This window comes from Chanodichthys erythropterus, chromosome 17 (genome assembly GCF_024489055.1).
Source record: "Chanodichthys erythropterus isolate Z2021 chromosome 17, ASM2448905v1, whole genome shotgun sequence".
Classification (NCBI taxonomy): Eukaryota; Metazoa; Chordata; class Actinopteri; order Cypriniformes; family Xenocyprididae; genus Chanodichthys; species Chanodichthys erythropterus.
This window is the reverse complement of record NC_090237.1, coordinates 31,995,938-32,014,709: the sequence shown is the minus strand read 5'-3', so window position 1 is coordinate 32,014,709 and position 18,772 is coordinate 31,995,938. Positions and strand designations below refer to the sequence as shown.

General features: G+C 36.4%; 1 protein-coding gene across 1 annotated transcript in view; it reads left to right on the top strand.

Moving 5' to 3' along the window:
* LOC137005097 (lipoma HMGIC fusion partner-like) overlaps nt 1-18,220 on the top strand; it is a 111,197-nt gene extending 92,977 nt beyond the window's left edge. Inside the window, exons 3-4 of the mRNA XM_067365878.1 lie at nt 6,826-6,924; nt 17,635-18,220. Of these exons, the coding sequence (XP_067221979.1) occupies nt 6,826-6,924; nt 17,635-17,753 (218 nt within the window). The 3' untranslated portion in view covers nt 17,754-18,220. The remainder of the gene's footprint in view (nt 1-6,825; nt 6,925-17,634) is intronic.
* Nucleotides 18,221-18,772: the final 552 nt, after the last annotated feature.

Genomic DNA, 18,772 nt, shown 5'->3' with positions numbered 1-18,772 from the left:
TGGAAACCGAAAGTAACTCACTCCCACTAAACGTTTACTCTTTGAAATCTTGCACCGAGAACGATTCAAGTCGATACCATTATGACTAAAAGTTTGCTAAGAAGTATTTCCTACTAAAGCAAGGCAGTATTTGACTTCGGTAAGCGTATCCAAAGCAGACTGGTGGGAGTGGCCTCGGACAGCAACATGCCCAGTGCATTATGGGTGTTGAAGTTTTCCTACCTATTTGGTAAAAATGAAGACAACAGCCTGTTTGTGTTTTCTCTAGTCAGGAAGCACCGACTTAAAAAAGAAAGAAAAAAAAAAAAAACAGCCTGCATAGGCAACCAAGTTTTATTGAAAGCTATTTCTTGTGGTTTCCCATCTCAGATCCATGTTGCCTCACCTCCTGCTCCCGTGGAGAGTACGCATCATTATTTGTCACACGTCCATATTTGAATCAATAAGTAATATGCATCATTAACGTTTTTTGCAATGGAAGAATCTTCCTGACTGAACAAAGTGTGTGAACAACGGGAAGAAAATGAAAAGATAAAAGACAGGAGCAACACTTTGATCAACAGGCAATGCAACCGTCTCTCCATTTCTCCTTGTCATCCTGCTACAGCAGAAGATGAGAAGAACAGTCTTTAGTTGTTCTGCACCTCCTGTTTTCCTTTACCTTCTGTTTCATAAAACTGGTTTATTTTAATTTTTTCCCAAGTGAATATACAAAATGAATCGGCAAGCATAATAATTGGATTTTTCGCTCACTTTTTGACCTATGCTACTAACAGATAAAAGTAAAATGTCCATAACTAAATGAAGGATGGATAACAGAAACACAGTTTTATAATTAGCTGTATTAGTGTTATGTTTCTCAGTGCTAAAATGAGGACAACACCCACTTTATGATTAATGAAGACCAAAAAAAATCCCTCATGCTGCATTCCTTTAATTTTTTAGGATGGTGGAGGCTGTACCCCTTTTGTTTTTACTTTTGAGTGCTGTGGGGCATTTCAAGCTGATTACACGCCTCTTTATCTCTTGACATTACTGACGACTTGAAAGAGAATTTATGATTTTGTTTAATATTCAGCAGGAATACATTAGCGTCACAACATGGGCTGCTGGCAAACACATTTGTGCCTCTGCCGCAGCAAAGATTATATAAATGCAAACTTTTCAAATAGAGATTTCAGCAGCGCTAAAAGTTTTAGTCGCACTAAATTTAAAATCTAGATGCTTGACTTTCTTTTGGATGATTTTGCATGATGAACACTCGATTTTTTTCATGTTCTGAAATCTAAGTGGTACTTTCTGATGTTAAACTCATGCTCTTTGCTGTTGTTGGTTATTACTAATGTGGACTGAGTGGTTATGTGACATGCATACAGCCCAAGTCTCAGTGTTCTTGTGAACAGGGTTACAGATACATATTTGGCAGACAATTTTATCCTAAAAAAAAAAAAAAACTACATTTCATTCAAGGTATACATTTGATTAGTTTATGCATTCACTGGAATCAAACCTATGTTCTACTAGTTAGTTTGCTGTTTGGTTACATCATTTGTTCTTAAAGTTACAGTGAAATCAAAATGGATGCTTCTTACTTTTTTTTTTTTTTTTATAGAATATTGCAGTTATTATAAATGATTTATCTGTGCATATCATTAGTTGTTTTTTTTTTTCATGTGCCTCATAATCTTTAATCAAAATAACTTCCCCTCCCTCTTTTAGCTCATCTCTTCTCTAATGATGTGTTTACTGCTGTGGGGGCGGGACAACCTGTCACTCACATGAGATCGACCAATAGCAAACCACAACCATCCAATCAATTCTCAAAGGACAAAATCAAGTCCCGCCCCAGATTTATTCTTGTCTTGTTTCACTTGGATATATGTCACAATAGGGAAGAACACTTCTGTTTCACTAGTTGTTGGTAAGCTTTCTGTTATGCATAGCCACATAACCAAAACTTTATTGGTCATTGAAATACATAAAAAAAATGTATTTATGTAAATCTATGAAGGAACTGTATCTGTTTGACACAGGATGACACACACCTTTTAGAAGAGCATTCATAATGTGAACAGGTGTAAATGTCAAAAACATTTTTTTACTTGAAATACAATAAACACTAATTGAAAAAAGCATAAACTATTAACTAAAATGTGATGTACTAAAATCTAAAATTGAAATAAAATTAATAAAAACTATATAGACATATAACATAAACAAAAAAATGACTAAATCTATCTAAAATGTAATAAAAAATAAAAGCTATAATAGTATGTCAATGATACTAAGTTAATAGTGACTTTGATTGCTATATATATATTCTGTATTGCCATTTCATCACTCTTCTCAAGTTTCTACCCGTGTGATTTGATGTATCATTCATCAAAAGTAGAAGCTATATAAAGTAAAAATTTAATAATATGTAAAATATTGTGGATCAGAAGGTCTACTACATCTACAAAGGCATCACAAGCCCTATGAAACTGCTTTGAGATTAAACCAATGTATAAGAAGCTGTCATCTTTTATCTAGCAACTAGATACAGTTATGCATTTTTGAGGGTGTGAAATAGTTTCATTTAGAGCTTGCCCTTAAAAAACACTGACATCAATGAGACATTAATAATTTGCACTGCCAAATGTACATACACATTGTGATGATATCTTAATATACATTCTGGAGGGATTAAAAACAAGCAGCAGAGAATTTGATTATCTGTGTGCTTATGTTTGTGTGTGTGTAAGGACATCTCTCACCTCGCTCAAACTGTGTACAGCAGCGTATAGATGAATTCCTGTCTGCTATCTCAGCCCACCGCAGTAAGTTTGTGCGGTGTGACAGGGGTTAATCATTGTGCCTCAAAGTGCCCCTCTCTCTCGCTCTCTCTCTCTTCAGCCCCACTAAAACTGATAGGCATGTGAGGGGAGAATTGGAAAGGATTAAGCTAATGTGATAGAAAAGCCCCTTAGCAGAAGACCTGCGGGCCGGTATCTGTCCAGAGACAGAGCTGCTGGATTCAGGGGGACTCTGTGTCAAGACCCCAGCTCATGAAATTTCAGAAAAGCAGCACTATCTTCCTGTGGCACTGGGGAACAGGCCTCGGCCCGCTAGTTTCAGCAGGGATTCAACTGATCCCGGTCCATTTTTGATTATACAATACTTTTAGGATGATTTGTTTTTTTCTTGGTCTCTAAAGGCTAGAATACACTACACAATTAAAAAAAAAAACAAAAAAAAAACTGATTTTAAAACACTAGGCATCATTACGGAAGAGGATTTGGGCCAAGTAATAATAAAAAAATAATCTCGAGATTAAAGTTGTTAAATTTAGCGAAAAAACATGTTAAATTTTGAGAAAAAAGTCGAGATAAAATGTTGAGAATAAACTTGTTAAATTACGAGAAAAAATTTGTTAAATTTCGAGAAAAAAGTCGAGATAGAATGTTGAGAATAAACTCGTTAAATTACGAGAAAAAACGTGTTACATTTTGAGAAAAAAGTCGAGATAAAATGTTGAGAATAAAGTCATTAAATTACAAGAAAAAAGTCGTTAAATTACGAGAATAAATTAGTTAAATTATGAATTTGTTCTCATAATTTAACGACTTTTCTCGTAATTTAATGTCTTTATTCTCATAATTTAATGAGTTTATTCTCAATATTTTATCTCAACTTTTTTCTCGAAATTTAACATTTTTCTCAACATTTTATCTCGACTTTTCTCAAAATTTAATGAGTTTTTTCTCGTAATTTAATGAGTTTATTCTCAAAATTTAACAACTTTAATCTCGAGATGGTTTTATTTTTTTATTATTGCTTGGCCCTAATCCTCTTCCGTACATCATACACTTGTCGACTTTGGTTACAGAGAAAAACTGGGCATCATATTCTAAACAAATAAGGATCACATACTACCAGACTTTAAAATTGTTCCAAGCACAACAAGCAAGTAGTTGTTGCAAAACAAAATAAAAACGCATTTGGATGTGTCTTGGGTGGGTAGACACAGTCAGTATGGACTGTACAGATTACAATGTATGTTAGAAGTGAGTGGTGCAGTCAGTTGCTTATCTGTGCTGTTGGGTCAAGTATGGAGGCCAATTTGTTATGCGAGTTCTAGGGCTGTGCCAATAAATGATATCAAATCGAATCACGATAAAGTATATGTCGATAACGATAATAAGCTCTAGGCATTTTTACTAGATATGGATTAATTTAAGAGCCAATCATACAGCAGAAATATGCAACAACAGCCAATCAGTATGCAGCTTTTAACATTCACATCAATTCACGACATTCTAACTGAATATTTTTATGACGGATGAAAGTTTTGGAGACAATGTGCAAACATGACTGACATAACGTGAGGTCGAATTTATTTTTTAACGTGCGAAAGTTTCGCATGCGAATTTCGTACTCCATGTGCAAAGGCCTTAAGATGTCTTAATTTTTTAAGGCCGAATGTGTAATCTGTCTTTTTTTTTAATAAACTATACTAATAAACTAAACTTTAATAAACTATACTTTAAAGTGTAATTAATGAACCCTCAAATTTTTGTAGCTTCAGTCATAGTTGAGATACTCTTTTAAAGCTGGAAGCATTAACAGTTTATATATCGAAATATATATCGTTATCGATCAATATGGGCAAAAATTATAGAGATTCCATTTTTGACATATCGCCCAGCCCAAGCAGGTTCTGTTAATTTACTTTTGTTCTGTTATTGCATTTTTATTGTATTGTATTTTATGGCAACACTGGTAGATCGAGATCCGCTTCAGTTTCAGTAGCGACACGTCAGTGTTGTGTGTGACGCATTACAACTAATGCAAGTTATGTAAGTGGATTACTTTTTTCAGTAACATTAGTTACTTTTTTCAAATAAGTAATGCAAGTTACTTTTTCTCATTTATTTACTGACAGCTCTCCTGTCCCCATGTTGAGAGAAATCATATGTTCAGAGGTGCTGTGTAAATTTTGTTATCGATTGTTATTGTTCTAGTGTCTTTGCTGCTGACCTTTGATGATCCAGTTCAACCATACAAATAAGCAATAATTACTTTATTTTTTTTTTATTGCTAAAGTAAGAGTGTTGAACTTTCTTCTCCTGTGACTTATTCTCCTGTAATCCAGAATGGCAGCACAGCTGAAAGTTTTGTTTGAGCTGTGCCCTCTTCTGTACAGGGGTCGATTTGCATGTTCTTCAGCCTGAGGCGTATTCATTTTAGTTTTGGTGTGAAAGGGCCTTTACATTTGCAAATAATGGAACTTTATTAGAGTCTGTGCCCCTAATACACTATATGATATTCTGTGAAATCTGTCAGCTCTGACTGTCCAAAATCTGCAGACTGGCACAGATTTTCGGCAACTATTGTCGACTTGTCTAGACTGAAAATCAGGACAAAAATCTGAGCAAAAGTAGTGTAGTGTATTCCAGCCTTTGATTATATTACTGACCTCATTTTTGGATTAAAGGCAGTTTCTGTCTTATCATTATAATATGTTCACTGGTTTTGTTCCATGGTTTTTGTTATGGACTTTTATTTTGAAGTGTTTCACATTGTTTTCTGTGTTCACTTCTTGTTTTTAGTTCCTGTTTCACTTTGTTTCCATAGTTACCCTCATTTGTTACTTTAGTGATTCATTTCTATCAACTGTGCCTTGTCAAGCCCCTTGTTACCCAGAGTATATGTGTTTCAGTCAGTCATCATTGTCTTTACATGTTTTAGTAAAGCTGTTATGTTTCCAGTCCTGCTACACTGTAACAATTATAATATTTAGATATTTTATAACACTTTACAATAAGTTACCATTAGTAAACTGCTTTTATAGAACAGATAGATCCAGCCCTTGATTCTGATTGGTTGAGCCGCGTTCAAAGCCGTTGTAAACACACAGCTTGACCGCATTACATAAGTATTGCTGCGCCACTGAAATGTGTATGTTACTGCGTCTGTCTTAGCAACCACTCTTAGCAACGTAAACATATGTTTGTTCTCTATTGATTTTGTTCACTGAAGCTTACTGCATTATGTAGAAGAGTATTGTGAGAGAGATATCGAGTGACCGAGTGTTTTACCTGCATTCAAATTTAGCATTTTCCTTCAGGTCAGTCCTATGTTCATAATAAAAAAATCCATTTGAATGTCCGCTGCGATTTTGTCCTTTTAATCTTTTAATGGGGTTTTCCTTGCCCTGTTGACACTGACAGCACTAGTCAAAGCATTTGTCATTTGCGTCTTGTTCCATGTTCACAACAAGTATCAATATAAAAGTCTTTGTGACTGAGTAACTCCCTCATAAAGACAATCTTTGAGGCCATCTAATGGCATAATAAATGTAACTTCTGTTGCTATTATATTTGTATTGTGTGGTAACCGTTTTATAAAAGCAATAAGTCCTGTAAAGCCGTAGTTTATAGTAAATTTATAACAGCTACGGGGGTTTCCGCTCCGCATCGTGTCTAACAATGCCTCTTAGCAGTTATAAATTCACTGTAAACCACGGCTTCGTGGGGCTTATTGCTTTAATTTAGGTGTTCGGAGTAGTACTAGGAGGTTGCTTACATTAAGTCTATGGGATTTTTTTTTTTTAAGTCTAATCACTTACTAAATTAATATCACAGGCCACTTGATTTGAGCTATCATTCATGTCTTGTACAAACTGTGAGATTGAAGTATAGTACTTAGGGCTGGAACTTTGAAAAATCATAGCAAACTTAGCAAATCTTATCCTTAGCAAACGCCACTAATAATTGTGTGCATGTGTTTATTCTATTATACATGAGTAACGTCATTCATGTCTTGATGTGTGTGTTTCTGCAGGTCTGCTCATCGGTTCAGGATGTGCTCTGTATCCTCTCGGGTGGGACAGTGAGGAGGTCCGACAGACGTGTAACAACAGCTCAGATCAGTTTGAACTTGGTACGTCCTCATGTCACCTTCACTCTGAACGTTATATGCATCTTCAAACATCTACATTATTTACACAGTGATAGCATTGAACAATCAATGCGCTATGTCCAACAATTGACCTTGCTTTAAAGGGTTAGTTCACCCAAAAAGGAAAATTCTGTCATTTATTACTCATCCTCATGCCGTTCCACACCCATAAGATCTTCACTGATCTTCAGAACACCAATTAAGATGGCTCCGTGAGGCCTCCATAGCCAGCCATGACACTTCCTCTCTCAAGATCCATTAATGTACTAAAAACATATTTAAATCAGTTCATGTGAGTACAGTGGTTCAATATTAATATTATAAAGAGACGAGAATATTTTTGGTGCGCCAAAAAAACTAAATAATGACTTATTTAGTGATGACCGATTTCAAAACACTGCTTCAGGAAGCTTCGGAGCATTATGAATCAACGTATCGAATCATGATTCGGATTGCATGTCAAACCACCAAACTGCTGAAATCACGTGACTTTGGCGCTCCGAACAGCTGATTCGACACACCTATTCATTATGCTCTGAAGCTTCCTGAAGCAGTGTTTTGAAATCGGCCATAACTATATAATTTTTATTTTGTTTTGGTGCACCAAAAATATTTTTGTCACTTTATAATATTAATATTGAACCACTGTACTCACATGAACTGATTTAAATATGTTTTTAGTACCTTTATGGATCTTGAGAGAGGAAATGTCATTGTTCCCTATGCAGGCCTCACACGGAGCCATCAGATTTCAACAAAAAAATTTTAATTTGTGTTCCGAAGATTAACGAAGGTCTTACGGGTGTGGAATGGCATGAGGGTGAGTAATAAATGACAAAATTTTCATTTTTGGGTGAAATAACCCTTTAAAGAGATCCCTTGTAAAAAATAAAAATAAATGCACTTTAGCATACTATTAAAAAGAGTACTTATTATAGAAATAATATACTTTAAAAGAACATACTCAAGTGCAAAGTAAATGTAATGTATTCAGACAGTTAAAGGTACAATTTGTGATATTTTTTTCCACTAGAGGTCGCTAGAAGCCTATTCAAAACAAAGGCGTAGTTTGATGACGCCAAGTTTTAGAGCGGAAACTTGGGACATGTGGTCTCCATCTCAACAGACGGTGCAAAAAAATAGGGATTGGAGTCTGGAAGAACTCATGTTTGTGGATGCGATTATTAACGTTACTGTAGTATGAAGCAGAGCAGGACCGAGTGTTGCGGGAGCTGAACAAGGAGCTGGAGCGATTGATCAACACACGCCTCACGAGCAGCGGGACTTTTATTATGACACAGTCGCCGGCGCCGCTTCCGCTTTTCCGGTCATGAGTTTACGGGAGCTGTCCTTGTCGACAGAACCAGCGGCAGATGGTAAACAGTAATTATGTTCCATAAATAAGTATCACAATCCACCATAAAACGTGCAAGAAGTAAATAAGGAACTGCTTGAAGCAAGCTAGTGGTTTGCTGGACGCTAGACTTTACTTCCGCATTTGTCCACGGCACTGTTGTCATGTGGTTTCTACGTCAGTAAAGGCGGTAACAAAGGTAACTGACGTCATTGACAGGCGACTGCACTGCCCCGTGTCACTGTTTAGAATGGGAATTTTCTCATGATTTACAAGTAGTTGAAAACATTAGAGATATTGTTTGTAATCAGCTGGGCAAAATATATAACACTAGCCTAGTGGTTTTTGGATATTTTACTGCAAAAATTTTACATATTGTACCTTTAATTGCATAAAATTTGCAATAAAATATAAATGTATTATATGCAATTAGCTGAACTTTTTTGACCCACTTAGGTAGGACTTACATAGTTCATATTTGTTTTATAATTACTTCTATTGTCTTTGAAACACGGTGCACTTTAAATTATTAATCAAGTACTTTGCATGTGCTTTAGTAAGTTCAACACACCAAAATAAGTGTACTTTTTTAAGCATGACAAAATATTGTTTTTCAAACTGTTTTTAAATGTACTTTAAAGTGTTAAGAAATAGTCATGACAGTGGCCTTTTATTATCTGAATGTAAAGGTTTTTACTATATATTTTAAGATTTAACGTACACTCTAATGCACACTCGATACAATTAAGTGCGCTTTTTTTTCACAAGGTAGCCTATAGTTCACTCAAAAATGTGTTGCCCATTTTATCATCCACCAGATGAAAACTGTGCATTCAGTTGCTTTGAACAGTAACAGCACAACTCTCCTCAACAAGCTGCATGGTTTGAGGCATCATTCACGTTCAAATCAGTTGCACTAAGTATGAGCGATAGTAATGCTGATGCTTGTCTTAGCAAACACCACTAAATGTTGCAACATAAACTATGAATCACCATGAGGCTGGGAACATGAAAAGGATAGAATGCAAATGACCATTGATTCAAGAACTCAGATTTGTAGACTGTCATAGAGAGATGTTTTGCATTCAGTGCCCAAACTACTCTAATACAATTGTGTCTGCATTAGGAAAATCCCAGACCTCGGCTGTTTGTCAGAAGGAATATTTTTCATAATAAAAAACAATATCACATTGCTATTGCAACATCTATTAAGAGTGAAAAGCGCTGCATGATTTCAAAGCAAGAAACTGCATTATAGTGTAACATCAAGCGGGTCTGTCTCAAAAGAATTGGTTGGAATTGAGAATATTTCTTTCCTGAGGTTGTCTGCTCTCACTCTGGGGAATTTTACTATTTTAAAGGGAGCACATGATTTGAAAGCTAAGGGCAAATGCATCAAAGTTGTTTGAAATATTTGCCGCAATGTTGGAACAAACAAATGTTGCCCAGAAGTTTTGTCTGTCTCCCTATGAGTGTTGCTTTAAATGAGATATCAGGGGGTTTTGGTCCTTTGATGTACCTGTAGGGAACCTGTAACAGTCCTTAATGAATGCTTCAGTGTCTTGCTTTCTGTCTTTCTTCCTTTTAAGTTATAGAACCTTGTCGTTTCTGTTCGTTTTGTAATTTGAATAGCCTGCTGATCCACTAAGCAGCATGAGTCTGTTTTATTCCCTTCAGTCTGATACTATGTTTAGCATGAATGCCCTTGAACTTATAAATGCAAATAACTGCATGGCACACTCCAATTTTATGTAATTAATCATCATTATGATGCCACTGCCTTTAATTAGCAGCTTCATTTGTGTTTATAAAATATTAAACACTTCACTGATTTTAGAACCTATAATGTTCCAGTTGACTTTGGCATGAATGCTAACAACTTTATATTTTGGCACGAGAAATATATTTTGGTACTAGACTAAAAGTAAAACTAAAACCATAAAAAAATAATAATAATTAAAAAAAAAACACATTGTCATTACTTGAAATTAGGGATGCACTGATACTGATAATAGTATTGGTATCGGCCCGATAGCAAGCTCATGTACTTGTAAAAATACCCCCGATACCAAAGACCGATACCTCATGTGACGTAACTGACAAAATTGTCAGTTCACAGAGACACCGGCGGCAACAGCAGAAACAATATCAGCCTCAGAGGTGTGGAAATACTTCAAAATGAATAATGACAACACACACATTGCGAACTGCATGCTTTCAGTCACAATTTATTATCGATTAGTGAAGGCGGGATAGGCGCAATCACGCTAAATAACACAGACCGGAAGTGCGCTCTCTCACACGCGCTCTCTCTTTTTCTTGCGCGCGATCCCAGTTCTCTCAGACAGTGCGGCATCAGTTCTCCTTGCACCTGAATGGTCAAATGCTCACATAGTCATCAAAATGTTCACCGTGTGGAGTATCTCACGTAAGTACAGTCGGTTATGGCTTTAGTGGACATAAACATTTGGGTGAAAACAGGATATGTCAGTATCCATGGATTCGGTCTTAAAGGGACCGTAGCCTATATTTGTCATCAATGTTAATAAAACAACAAAATATGTTAAATAAATGAACACTGCGTTCCAAATTACTATGCAATTGACATATCAGTAAGATTTCAGTACAATAAACATTCAAATTTTAGTTTTTCTAAGAAAATGTTTGTTTGTTTGTTTGTTTGTTTATCCATGTCTTTTTAGATAACTGGTATCAATCTCAGACAAAATAATTTGCCAGATCTATGGAAACCCTACTTAGAGGTTGTTCCACATTATTAAGCAAGTCACAGTTCTCATGCAATATGGGGAGGAAGAAAGATCTTTCTGAAGATGAAAAGCATGAAATGGTGCAATGTTGTGCAAAAGGCATGAAAACAACTAATATTGCGTGAAAACTGAATGGAGATTATCAAATTATCATAAGATTTGTGAGTGATTTAGAGCACAGCAGAACTCGGTCAGATAAAGGCTTATTAATGAAAGTTCCTAACAGAAAAATTTATTGTATTAAAGGGCAGCTATAAAAAAGCCAGTGTTGAGCAGCAAACAGGTATTTGAAGCTGCTGGTGTTTCTGGAGTCTTGAGAACCTCACCATGCAGGCTGGCAGTTGTGCATAAAGATGCATTTTAGACACCACTAACCGAACCTAACAAAGGGAAACATTTACAGTGGCTGTAGAAATACAAACAGTTTTATTACTGTGGTGTTCTTTTGCAGCATGGGATCATGCATAGTGCATTGTACAAATAGTGCATTGTACTATGCACTATCCTCCTTTTTATACCATAGCTGAAAATGGCCAGTTATGAGCTCCACATATCTTGCAAAAGTCATTTTATTACCCTCCATCTCACTTCCCAGTATTCCAGCCCAAATCATCACCCAGCAGCTCCTTGCTGACATCACAGTCTTGTTGGAACGTGGTGGCCATTCACCAACCATCCAGAAATCCATCCATTTAGACCATCCATTGTAGTACAGCATTAGTCAGTGAATAAAACTATTTAAAATGAGTCTTCATGTATTTCTAAACCCACTGTAAATGTTTCTCTTTGTGAGGTTTGGTTTGGAGCAGCTGAAATGCATCTTTACACACAACTGCCAGCCTGCATGGAGAGCTTCTTGAGACTCCAGAGACACCAGCAGCTTCAAATACCTGTTTGCTGCTCAACACTGGCTTTTTTTTTTTTATAGCTGCCCTTTTAATACAATTAATTTTTTTGATAGGAACTTTCCTCAATAAACCTTTATCTGACCGAGTTCTGCTGTGCTCTAAATCACTCACAAATCTTATGATAATTTGATAATCTCCATTCAGTTTCACACAATATTAGTTGTTTTCATGCCTTTTGCACAACATTGCACTATTTCATGCTTTACATCTTCAGAAAGATCTTTCTTCCTCCCCATATTGCAGGAGAACTGTGACTTGCTTAATAATGTGGAACAACCTCTAAGTAGAGTTTCCATAGATCTGGCAAATTATTTTGTCTGAGATTGATACCAGTTATCTAAAAAGACATGGATAAATAAACGAACAAACATTTTCTTAGAAAAACTAAAATCTGAATGTTTATTGTAATTATTATGCAAGAGACAAATCAGTAAGATTTCTGTACAATAAACAGAACTCTTACTGATTTGTCTCTTGCATAATAATTTGGAATGCAGTGTATACATGGTAAATAAACCTACTGTATCTGAAAAACAAGTTTATTTAGTTTGTATCTATAGTATTTGTTGTATTGTTTGTAATTTGTTTGTAAATTTCTTTTTATACAACAACAATCATATATATTGGTTATTATGCCCTTTAAAGGTTATTGGACACTGTGAAATTTTTGTTCTTTAAGTTTGTGACAGGCACATAAAAAATTATCACTTTTTTCATTAGAGTAATAATAAAGAAACAGTCCTACATTCATTAGTCTCACTGTGTTGTGCTTGGAAAACTGCAACATCACCAAAACAAAAAGAAAGATAGAGAGAGAGAGAGAGAGAGACAGAAATTAATAAATGTATAGGAATCGGTATTGGTATCGGCGAGTACTAGAAAAAAGTATTGGTCCTTAAAAAAATGGTATCGGTGCTTCCCTACTTGAAATAAAATATATGTTTTCATTTCAGGATTTATTTCAGTTAGTTGCCAAGGCAACATGTCTCATATCCATTAGATTAAGTTGTTGAGGTACTAAAATAACAATTAGAACGAAAAACTGAAATGTCTTAGGTTGCGTATGAAACCCTCTTGTCTGTGAAGGAGAACAAGATGCTGCGTCTGGTATTGACACTATGGGGAACTCCATCAGCATGACTGGTGTCTGAGGCATGTGTAAAGAAAAGTCAATAATCATTGGCAGATGGCAGTCCATGACGTCACACACAGAGCGCCTGTGAGTATAAAAGGGTTTTCTGAGTTACACGTCATGAACTCTATTGTCTGAGGGAGACAAAAACGGGTTTCATACGCAACCTAAGATGTTCCCTTTTGAAGTAGAACTTTATCGCTGTGTCTGGTATTGACGCTATGGGAAACCAATACCCATTACGCCATGCTGAGGGAATGCCTGCCTCACTAGACTGTGAATATACACATAGTGGGCATAGCATAAATCAACTCTAAAGACTACCCAGCCAGAGTCTGAAGTGTGTCAACACCATGGGCACATACCATTTGACTCATATAGTGGCACAACTCCCCAAGCTTCTATGCTTTACAGCAAGGGAATTCCCGGCTGTAACATCTTCCTCCCTCCCTTGTGGGGCAGGCCTCTATATGGCCCCAAGAGCAGAACTCAAAGGGGAAAATACCCAGAATAGCCTCAGCTGTGTCAGGCATATCTCACCAGTATTTGATAAAGGCCCCAGTATACTTCAAACGAAATTGAAGAAAGAACTGATGTGACGTCATTTCAAACAAAATCAGGCCAAAACAAAGTTCGTTTTGTGTTCTTTTTGGAAGTTCGAAACGGCTTGCCAAAGCGAACTTTCAGGAAAAGTTCGCTCCAGCACCAAAACACCTTCGTACTACCATTGGTCAGTGGCGATAACGTAACAGGAGGTGCGTTGAGGCTCCGCCTACACTCGTGTGGACTGCGTCTCTGACTCATTTGATCTGTAGAGTTTGTCGAGGTAAGAGCTCCGCGGGTGAAAACATGAACGCACTGGATAGCTGCTTTATAGTACAAAATGAAGTTGTGTTTGTAAAAAAAATGAGGCACTAACACTGTTTTTCATGTTTGATACTGTAAAACTGCTTGATTTTAAGCAATCCATTGAATAAAGTGCTATATGAAGACGTGACGTGACTGGAGTGCTAATTTGCAGAGCTCGTGCTAACATACCCATGCTGTTATGATCAAACGCTTTTCTTATGCTTTCTATAATAAATGCTTACTGTTTCCTCATTTTTGTTGTGTTTATTTTGTTACTGAGAAAAAAGTGCACGGCACATATTTACATATTCATCTAAACGTCGCTCTTAGCAGTGTGGGCGGCGTCAGATGTTCGTTTACAGTATATCGCTGGTCAAGCATTTCAAACTTCGTTTTACTCCTAAATGAAGAACGAAAAAGAAGTTCGTCTGAAGTATACCGGAGCCTTAAGGCTCTTAAGCCGCGCACACACTTAACGATTGTAAGGCTGATTATGAATGTAATTTGATACCTATGACTGATCGCGCTCAAACGCGTCCAGTCAGAGCCAGTTGCGTTCAGTCTGCGATTACAGTCAGTGTTCAGATTCCATGTGTAAGTATTTAAATCTGCTTCAGTCGCAAGAAACAATCGCTGTGTGTTGAGCACAGTCTTAGAATGTTTTAGCTAGTCGTTAAATGTGTGCCCGGCTTTAGGGAGCAGCCTACCGCAGGGGAGCTTCTACTCCATTTTTAACAACCCTAGAGTGATTAGGGTAGAATAGCTCACACCCTGAGTAAAGGCACTTCTCCAGGACTCACTATAGTTAATGGTCAAATTATAGAATGCTACAATGATGAGGTGGGATGACATTGGCTATCCACCTCTAGTCACCAGTTTGTAACACTGATCACCCCTATAGAAGCACCCCAACAAAGGGGAAAATATATTCCTTCTTCCAGGTTATCGAAACAGATTGACTCTTGTGAATTGCCCATCGTAGTTCCATTCACCCTGCTTTACTCTAAGGGGTACTTGAGCAGCCTACTAAAGGGACCATGCAAGATGCTAAAAACCTCAGTGATTAGCACCTCCCTTCGACACTGCCACTCATCCAAGGGGGAGTATACAGTACATCCTTACCCTTTACTCAGGAAAGGGAGGGAAACGAGAGCAGGACATAATGCAGTCCTAGGTCCCACTTAAACACCCAAATGTAACTGAGGAAGGGCAGCCCATACCCTGCCTTGAGTCAAGACATTCTACCTAAGGCCCACTATAGCTAGCGCTTCATCTTTTTCTTTAGCTTAAAACCATAGTAAGCAACAGATAATAAGGAGGGATGCCCCGCAAGCGAACTTCCTCTGCTTATCAGCATTGCTGGACCAGGACTAGTAGAGTACCCATCAAAGCACCCATCCAAAGGGGAGCATACATCCCTACTTCAAAACCTAGTAGTAGCCTGGAGTTGCTATGAGAGGTACAAACAGCTGACTTTCATCCCACAAGAAAAAAAAAGCCGTGCGAGAGGGGAGCTCCCTCACCGTGGCTTATCACAGTAAGCTTCCTCGAGAGCTGCTTTATTGGCAAGGCAGGAGCCTTCAAAGAGGATATAGCACCAGGGGAGAGATAGCTAGCAAGCAGCTCTTCAACTGGGCCATCCTCACATATCATTGCCCACACAGTCTCTCCACATGCAAATAATTTGAATACATGGGATAGACCATATAAGCTAAATATGAATTCCTCCAGTATCTTGTAATACCTTAATGTGGACCTACAGAAGAAATAAAAGTCTCACAAACTTGTATGCTTGACCACGGTTGTGGATTAGGGTATATAACACACACAGTTTGTGCCAATCTCATGTTAATTTTGAGTACCTATAGAGTAGTATAGCATTCAGCTAAATAAATATATTTAAACTCACACAATATACCATCACATTATCCCTGGATATCTTTTGAACCACTATAATGAATATAGCATACAGTGAATGATGAATAATGAATTTATGAATTCACTATATTTGTGTTGTTTACATTATATGCACCTATTGGTGCCTATTGCCAACAAAACAGACATTTGATACAGTTTTACTTATTACCTGTGGTTCTGACTCATGGCCGGGATCATTAACGCTGTGACCGCTCCATCTTTCAGTTTCAAACAATCTGTAAATCCTGCGTTGAACTGGGCCATGTTTATAAAACCAGTAGCACCGATCCTGAGGGATCAAGCAGCCATTAAAAAAAAAACACGAGATATTCTCTATTCATTTTAACCAATAAAAAATTGATTGCACCAATCAGACATGACTTTATCCTTATTTCGATAGTTAATTTAACAGTTTCTATGGTTATTCTAATGACAAATCTCGAGAGCCCATTAATGTAATGCATGAGCACAAATCTCTCAGCTTCACTGTTCTTTGGGAAGCAAGGTTATCTTTCCCTCACAATCAAAAACACACTTCTTTGGTGACATTGTTGATTTCGTAGTCTAAAAACAAAGTGACAAATCTTTTTCGAGCAAGTCCTGTGCAGCACTTTCGACAACTTCCATAAGCTCAGCTAAGCACATTGATGGGTGTATGCCCATACAAGGAATTCCGCCCTTTATTACATAATAAAGGGCCATACTCAAAAAAAAAAAAAAAAAAAAACTCTCAGAAACATGTAGGAAATTTGAAGGAGTATATTTGGCACAGAAATAGTCTGTCATACGTCCAACTCATTTTGTTTTTTAAACTTTGGCCATGTTTAGAAAGAGAATCCAACTATTTAACAGTGTAAATAAGTCAGAATGCATGAAATACCATTAGAAAATAAATAAGTCAGAACGCATGAAATACACCCCCCCTTTAATAACACCTGCCTCAACTCTCTCTGCATCTAATTCCTCAAAATCAGACATCACATTAATCAGTCAGCTCTGAAGTGGCAACAGAGCGAAAATCAAACAAGAAAATCAAGCAAGAACAGAGCTTCTTCCCGCAAATGCAACGTAATGAGTGCACCCAGCTCCCTCGAACTCTCCAACTTACTCTTATCTTACACACGCATACAAACAAGAGGCTCCTGAAGACAAAAAATCTGATGACATGTAACTCAGGCACCCTGAGTTACAAACTCACGGGTGCTCCATGTGTCACGTCATGGACCACCGTCTGCCAATGATTTTTTTCTTTTGTTTACACATGCTTCAGAAACTGGTCACGCTGATGGCATTATCCATAGCGTCAACACCAACTCCACATAGAAGGGAGCTTAATTAAAAACCATGTAGACATAAAAAAATTAAAAAAAACAAAACAAAATTACATAAACTTTAACACTTTAAAATGAAAACAGGAAATATAAAAATAAAATATAATGCAATATATTAACAAAAACTATAATATTATATCAATGATACTAAAATATGACTGGTGCACTGAACTCTGCATGTTCAAAGGAAACATGAGCAAATTTTGTGTTTGAGAGACTTTAGGAATATTAATAATGTCTGAATCGGTGTGCCAAAATGTACAACTTTGTACTATATTCTTCCACAAGCTAAGTGATAAAATCTTTGTCACATAATAATAGATAAATAATAAACTTTATCCATCACACATTTGATCACTTTATTCTTTGTCTTTTGAAGCTTTCAGAAGTTCATGCACTGATGCCCACACTCCTTTTCTCTTCTTGTCTTCAGGCTCTTGTCAGATTGGCTGGGCATATTACTGCACCGGGGCGGGCGCCGCCTCCGCCATGTTGCTGTGCACTTGGCTCGCCTGTTTCGCAGGGAAGAAACAAAAGCAATACCCATACTAGAAGAACGGACCTCAGCTACGGCCTGAACCACGGATGGACGGATGCCTTAGACTCAGTGGAGACCGGATCTGTGGCCCAAGGCATGATGGCTTTACTCAATTACTGCAACTCCGACTCAAAAAGACTATATAATAATAATGCTCATATGGACATTTGTGTGATTCACATGAGCATGCACTTTTCAAAGAGGCGTGATTTTTGACAATACTTCCTCTGCTCTCTAAAAAACTAGAGAGTCTTTAACGCAAAAGGACCAATTATTGTTTTTTTTGTTTGTTTTTTTATGACCACTGTTATGAATTTTACAGGCGTGCTTGTTTCTTTTTTCCCTTTCTCTGAAATTGATATTGTAAAAGTAAGCTTTGGTTCAACTGTAAAAAGATAAGTAACACTTTACTTGAAGTCTGTATATATAATGTATTAGTATTATTATGCCCTATAATACATCTTATAATCACTAGTATGTTAAAGACCTTTAAAAAATAAAATGCATTAATAATTAGGCTTTAATTTAAAAAATGTTTAATCAGCATTACATTTAAATAATATTACATTATATATATATATATATATATATATATATATATATATATATATATATATATATATATATATATAATTTATGTAAATATATACAATTAAAATGTGTTAAAGAATTAAGAAATACCTTCATACATACATTATTTATACAGACTTCATGTATATTTCAAGTGTTATGAAAATATATATTTATCATTATTGTGAAGTCTTTATATTTACATATCCATTGTGAAATGCAATAATATTCATGGTTAATATCTCTGTATTACCTTTTTTGTTTCAAAGCTTGATAATTTTTACATAAATGTATGCTAGATATATAGAGTACAATATATGTTCTGGTGACATATGTTTTTATCTTATTGACATATTGTGTTAAAAAAGACAACAAAGAGGAATCATTGCTTATTTGATTCATCTTTTGTTCGTGAATAAAATCTGTTTATCAACATTTTGGTTTTTATGTTGCTGAGGCTGCT